The 7555-nt window shown below is 39.2% G+C and overlaps 1 protein-coding gene across 2 annotated transcripts; it reads right to left on the reverse strand.

The window, feature by feature from the left end:
* Positions 1-1382: 1382 nt before the first annotated feature.
* Positions 1383-5997, reverse strand: morn4 (MORN repeat containing 4). Of its 2 annotated transcripts, none has more exons than XM_052081313.1 (5): positions 5768-5997; positions 4713-4789; positions 3019-3133; positions 2826-2935; positions 1383-2761 (listed from the first exon to the last, which is right to left on the reverse strand). In XM_052081313.1, the coding sequence occupies exons 2-5, from the start codon at positions 4777-4779 to the stop codon at positions 2613-2615; spliced, it is 441 nt and encodes a 146-aa protein (XP_051937273.1). In that variant the 5' UTR covers positions 4780-4789; positions 5768-5997; the 3' UTR covers positions 1383-2612. The 2 variants fall into 2 exon arrangements, with proteins under 2 accessions (XP_051937273.1, XP_051937271.1); XM_052081311.1 differs by having other exon boundaries at positions 4713-4793; positions 5768-5996.
* Between the last annotated feature and the right edge of the window lie 1558 nt (positions 5998-7555).

Raw genomic sequence — 7555 nt, forward strand, 5'->3', positions numbered from 1 at the left:
GTATTCAAAGAGAACAAACACAGCATACATTTCACGTACAGAGAGAATATTAAATGATCCCGATGCACTTTTGGAAAGATGCATTTTTCATTGCATTTCAAGACTCGTCATTTTTCCAACCCGATTTTACAATTGTACTGCGCAGCCCTCTAATGCTACAAAGAGGCAGCATTCAAAGCAAGCAAACATAGGGGCTTATATTGATTTTTTCCCCTTACACTTATAAATCAGAGCTATCATGAATACAAGCAATAATATACAGGATATTTGGAGAACATTTACAGCTAGAATCTGATGTCACCTACAGATTTAATCTCATTTGTGTCTGCAATGATTTGACATTTTTGTGTGTGCTTGCACGATTGAAAACAACTGTCATTTGGATCGCACCAGTTTTATGATTCACACTTCCATTATTGTATCACGGGATTGTCTCTTTGGTTGGAAGCAGGCAAAAGATTTATCAACACGTTTTAAGGCCTATTTGTCATCACACACTAGTTGTGCTGTGGCCTGTGTGCATCACATCTCAATGCATCTGATATACAGTACAGTACAGTAGGTCCAAGTCAATACAATCACTGTGCACCTCACATAAACACACACACACACACACACACACAAACTGTACATAAATTCTTTCAGCTGCCTCAGTTTAGGTCCCGGAATAAAGGCTTTTTTTTTTAACATCAAGTTTGAAGATATCTGGCATCTATTGTGAACAACATACAATGAAATCCTCTCTGCGGTCTTTTCCACAGAGAGCTGAGAGAGTGCCACTCGGATCTCTGCAGTCGCAGCTTAGCAATGTGTCTGTCAAAGTGAAGGCAGCCTTCAAATACGCACCACAAATCCATTAGTGTGACACGCACGCTCACACACACGTGCGTTGATGATGTCAGTGATGCAGGGGAGGAGGCGAGGCTGATGACATGAGCTTGTGGGATCCGAAAAACGTCTTTAAGGCAAAAGTGAAATGAAGAAAATGCATTCCTGGAACAAAATGGAAATGTGTTTTTTCTTGTTGTTTTTTTTAAGTGCACTGTACCTAAGCTTGTTTGACCGTTCATTTGAGACATAATAAACCTACGCAACGTAAAACAACACCCCGTTCCATCAGGGAGATTACAGGGTTAGAGTATTATTTTCTGCATGTGTATTTAAAAAAATCATCAATTTACATTCTGTATTGATGTACAACAATCCCTTGGTAATAATGAAAAGAAGAAACTCTTTATTGCAGTGCGCTGTTGTATTGTAGAGCATCATTTGAAGATAGGCAGAGCTAATAAATGAGCGAGTGAGTCCAATTGTCTATTACTGCAGTCTCGGGAGTATTCAGGACCATGCTGGAAAGAAATTATAAGAGAAAACCAAAAGTGTGAGTTTTAATAAAAGGTCAAATTGTCCCTTATCAAGATCATTTCCTCATCTTAACAGAGGTTAATGCTCATAATATAGCAACCAAATTAGGTATCGCGTTCCTTTCTGCATTATTTAGGAATTTTTGATGTAAAATTGTGAAATATAATTAACCTAAAAAAAACAATAATCAAACTTTTTTTTTTTAATTCCCTTAATTTTTTTCCCCCTGGGTGTAAGATTTTGAAGATCTTATGATTTTTTTTCTGGTGAAATGGCAATGATTCCCGATAATATTACATTTGATCTTTTTTCAGCTAAAATACAGAACTTTTGTCATGTACAGCATCTCATATGATCAGAATAATGTTACATTATTTTCATAACATTACGACTTTATTATTATGTCATGTCATCCTCAATCAACAGCCTGCCCAAAAATTCACACGTCTAATTTAGATCAATCAAGGCCACTATGGAGACAGCAGAGAGAGAGCGTCTAGATGTTTCTGGATCAGGAGAAGCGATGTGGGTCAATGCTACTGGGATACAAGCCGGGGTCTGATCGACCCTGGCTGGGTCACCTGAGGGAGCGGGTATGATTTTGGAAGACCCCAAACCCGCAATGAATGTCCCAGAGCATCCTAGGATGTATCCCACACTTGACTTGAACATAAATGACTGTCTTCCTCGTTGTTTTATGACCTTAATATATTATGCATTTAACAATGAAAAATGAAAGTTTTTTTTAATGCATTGAACTTTAGTCTAATTAAAAAAAGGATATTTATTCATATAAAACTAAAGGTTAATTCTCATAAAATGAGGACTTCATTCTCATAAATTATGTTTTCTTACTATCATAAAATGGCAACTTTTATTTAAGTAATATTAAAACTTTGTACCTTAATACCTATCATTTTATCATCTGGGTAGTTTGTTTCAACGTGGTCAAAATAGTCCTTCATATTGCAGGTGTCGTAGGTCAAATGTGTGAAATAAGCCTTATGTGTTCTCTTTCTTAGCGTTTTGATGTTGGTTTGCTCACCATTAGCCTGCTAAGACACTATTAATGAGTGCTTCCTGTAGAAAAAAATCTTGATGTTAAAGGTTTGGTTTCATGTGTTTCATAAATCCATTGTTTCAAAAGAAGTCACGAGGACAAGGAGCATGAGGGGGAGGAGTATACCTCCCTGAGGCACTCCTCGAACAAGCAAAGACCATGACATGGATGTCAAAGTTAGTGAGAGTCAAAGAGCGATACTGCGAGCGTTGGTGGCCGACGCCTGCGCCCTCTGCACCACAGTCGGACACTTTTCTCGCCTTTGGAGTTTGTGGTTTTGGAACAAGCCCTCGTTCCGTGGAATGCCATGCGTTCCATGCGGGAACGTCAACAGTCCTAAAGGCAGACAGAGCCTCGTAACATTCGAGCGCAATGCCTTTTAGCGTAGTGCTGGACTTACCGTATCCCTCCACGCGTCCGTCTTTGAATTCTCCCTCGAACTTCATGCCATCGAAACGACTAAAGATGCCCAGGCCCTGAAACTTTCCATGCGCAAACTCCCCCTCGTACCTGCCAGAGCAACAAAACACGATTCACGATTAGGAGATCACTAGTAGTCTGAGTGAGGACAAAGCACCTCCTTGCCTGCGCACCTGGATCCATCCGTAAAGAGTAGGACTCCGGCGCCGTGGAAGAGACCATCCTCAAACTGTCCCGAAAAACGCGTTCCATCCTGGAACTTGAGCTGGCCGACACCATGCCTCCGACCTGGCAAATCAACACAAGGATCATTTAAAATAGTTTCCATGTGTCTTAAAATTGGTGACATGTTTTCATCAAAATACCTCATTGACAAAGAATTATGGTCATAATTTTACAGCACAACTACCCTCCCAGACGAATGAATAATTCAACCAAACATTATCAAAGCAATATTATCAGAAGCTAATGCTGGCTATAGTGTGAGCAGATACTGATCCGTGCTGACTCTGCAGCTCTGCTTACCCTTTGGCTTTGACACAACGCTGCTCCAAGGCGTTTTTTTTGCCCAGGTGGTGATGCCATGGATGTAGAAAGTTGTGTCATTTAGCCTCACAGTTTTTAACACATGCAATTTTATAAGAAGCTAAGTGAACATTTATTTAGCTCTTGAATTACACACTCGGTGAAAGTCAATTTCCCATATGTAAAGGCATCCATTCATACAGAAGAGTGACTATGAAGGCTTTTCCGATCATAGTTGCTACTGTCTGTCACGTGAAATACTGTAAACTTCACCATGCACCTCCCCACTGTCAGCTAAAGGTTTAGCAGTGAATTAGGAGTCCCATCTGCCTTCTGTGTGACGAGAATTAACTGTACTCTAATCCACCTGATATTTAGCAGGGATTTCTGCTTTAGGAATCGCACGAGGAATGCTCTTGCTTTCCCGTGCTACTCCACAGTGTCCAAAACAGCTTCACGAGGATTTCATGTCCGCTCTAAGGTAGAATCTACACTAATGTAACCAAATAGGTTTTCCAATGGACTATAAGAGTTAAATGTGCTCCCAAGATGCAATTGAGTCTTCATGTCAGCTAACATTACGGTATCTCCCCAAAAGCTTCTAAATCAGTGTTCTTGCGAGAATTTGATGGGAAAGGATTAAAAAATGGATACACTATAGAATATTCCTATAATTTGTACAAATATCCACAGACCAATAATAGCCATAGGTACAGAAACTGATGTGATCGTGTAGAAAAGTGGTACACACGTCAAGCAAAACTACATATAAGCATTCAGTAATTACGTAATTACAGTTTAAGAATCAAACAGTTCTTGTCACACATCATGTTAGTCATTCTGGTGTGCATGCCTTGGCCTTGTGGAGGTAGTATAAGGCGGACATGAACATACGGCACTGGAGGCTTTTCTCAGCTTCAGAGCGTGGCAGGATGAGTAGTCGTTTTTCTCAGAGAATAAATACATGCCTGTGAGCATTGTTATTTACCCCTCGACATGTGTTGCTGCACTACTTGTGTTCAGATATTTGCTCCACTTAAATGCTAATTGTTAGCCTGCCTTTGGTGCATTAAACTAGCAGAGGCTATGCAGTTGTTTAAAATGCAGGACATGCAATTCAATTATTTTGTATTTAGTTTGACAATAATCTTCAGATAAGAGAAAGCTCATTTTCTTACTTTACTAATTATATCCCCCATTTCCCAAAACATGCATGTTAGGTTCATTGAAGATTCTAAATTGTTCCTTAGTTACGAACATGACTCTGAATGATTGTTTGTCTATACGTTTTCTGCAATTGGCTGGCAACCAGTCCAGGGTTATACTAAGGACGTTCACTTGCCTTCTTTCCACTCGCCATGGTACTCTTCTCCAGTGGCATAGGTGAAGGAGCCTCTGGTCAAAGTCATGTCGCCCCTTCTATCTGACAAACACATTAATGCACATGAGATTTACCTTTGACCTCGCACTTGATGGCCACTGCCGCAGAAATAAATCGCCGTAACGGGATTATCGCAGTCTCACCGGAGAAAAGAACAACTGTCTCTTTGCGTCTTTTAGTCATGTACTGTATGTTACAAACTTGGATGGATACATGAGAACACCATATTATTATACTGTTATAAAGATTGATTTGTCAGGTAAACCATATTAATTGCTAATTTTAGAGAAGTTTACTCAATACATTGAGGTTGGCCCAATGGTGGCCAATAATGTGATCAATATTGTTGGAACTAGCATCAGTGTACATTACCATATGGGAAAATGTTTCATGTTTTATGTCAAGATGCTACCATGCATGCACACAAATTAAAAATGTTGTCACGACCTTTTTCATTGAAACCATGTCAGGTGTAATAAGCAGAATATATTTATAATTAAACTTAATTACGGTAAATGTATATTTAAATCACATAAAATTTTAGTAAAATTTACAATGGAAATGGAGGGTTTTCACTGTGTTGACCTTATAAGGTGCACTTGAATGCCATCAATTGCCTTAGTATATATAACCACATGGTAAAATATTTTAGGTCTAATGTTGTAATGCCCCACAGAATTTATTTTAAAAAAAAAATTTATTAAATGACAGAAATGAGAGAATGTGACTAGAACAACAAATGCTGCTGAAAACAAGTGTTACAGAATGGCAGCCAGGTGTCATTTTCCGCACACGCTCGCGATTATAAAACTATCGAATAAAACGTTGTCGGTCATGACTCTTATTAAAGAAAAAAATAAAAACAGTACATGTCGTTTCATGTGTTTAGATTGAGCGTTCAGGCAAATTGGCGTTCATTGTGTCGCTTTGTCATCGAGTCAATTGTCACATCCAACGGCACATTTGTGAATTCCAAAAGTGAGCAGATTAAATCTTATGATTGCTTATTTATTTACCTGTACGCTACGTTTGTTGTCTCTGAAGCATGTAGGCGACGTGGAACAGCCGAGGGGCGTAAAAAAAAGATAACTGGCTGATCACCGTATGCTACCTTCGCGCGTCTCTCGTAAAGTGAAGATTCTATTTAGAAACATTAAATAAACATTTCGAATACCACGCGTTGATAATGATAGATATTCCAATGTAAACTATCTTCAGAAAATCTTAATGTTCCGCTGAAGTGATGTTACGACACACTCGTACTTGTGGCCCCTTCCCTACTCGGGTTCACAAAACTCCGATAAACATTGAAGGCATCACTACAACAGCACCATGGCGAGCAGCCATCCTCCTTACTTTTTCATTGCCTGAGTGTATTTGCTCATTGAAAAAAAAGTCCCTCTGATTGGACAAGCGGTGCTTCATTACAGCGGCAATGCAGGGTGCACTTTAATATCCTTCAGGCTACATTTATTACGTATGGCGTGTGTAAAGATTGGAACACTTTGAATAAAGTCTGGATTTTATTGTCACCATAAAACAGTGCGTCCACAAATGCTAGTAATAGGCATATACCTGGTGTGTTGCCAAAGATTTGGGGATTTTGAAAGCACATATACCAGTACTGTATAGTAGGGCGTCATCTATCATCTGATTTCATTTTTGAGAAGGTGGCATGGTAAACTAGTCACAGATCAGAGGCTGTGGGTCAAATCCACGCTCTAACTGCTATATAAGAGTGCTATCTAAACATCTACTGCACAAATTGCACAAGCCGGTAACTGTACAACCATTATATTTATTTAATTCACTTAATTTTAAGTGTAAACTCCTCACTGTTGCATCTCTTGAACGAGCACGTTGGAGCATTCAAACACATCTGCTGTCCATGTCTGTTTCACATCATATTCATCTGTGGGGAGCAATTATTCCAGAGAGCAGCTTGCTTGTGATTAAGTCACGCTTTATTATGGTTGTGTAATGAGTCTGCGTAAAGATGATAAGGCAGTGATAAATCTTCCAAGTGGCTCCATTATGACTATTATGACTTCTCAGCTATCAACAATACATAATTATATAGGATTCTGTGGCAGTTTGTTGTTGGAAGAAACAAATAGTTTGAATAGTTGTCCTGGTTACAAATTAGGTCACTGCCCCACAAATAGAAGTGTAGTACACATCATACATATTAGATAGTCACTGCCCTATTAGAGGTATCTCCAATTTGAATAGTTTTAAAATAGATTCTAAAAAGGCAAATAGTTGTTCACCGAACAAATAAAACAAGTAAAATATGTGAAATATAGAGGTCAACATGTACCATACTTTGAAAATGGTACACAGCCGCACGTCTGAGCTGTGAGCTTCGGTTAGTATTTCAGGCCGGCCAAAGCCCGTTCGAGTCGTCATGACAGCCAAACATTGTCGAAGAATAGACCTACTGGCACTATGTTACACACGGGTGCCACATCCCTGATATGTAGTCAAATAAATCAAAAATAAAACAATGCTGTACATAATACTTTTTGGTTCCACAAACCGCAATGGCATTGTCCCACAATGTTTTTGTTTCACTAATCGCCAAGCGATGTAGGTGTGTGTGTGTGTGTTTGTGTATTGTTTTTATTTGGTTTGTTTTTTTCTTTATTTGGCTGCGCGTCTGGTTGTTTAACATAGAAACTACCTTCTCAATGACAAATGACTGTCGCAGACGAGGGAAGGGCTGGGCCTACGTGTGCCGATCTGAAATACTAATGGAAGCTTATTACCGAAAGACTGACAACGTCCATCGTTCCTAATTAAGA

Source organism: Hippocampus zosterae, chromosome 11 (assembly GCF_025434085.1).
Source record: "Hippocampus zosterae strain Florida chromosome 11, ASM2543408v3, whole genome shotgun sequence".
Classification (NCBI taxonomy): Eukaryota; Metazoa; Chordata; class Actinopteri; order Syngnathiformes; family Syngnathidae; genus Hippocampus; species Hippocampus zosterae.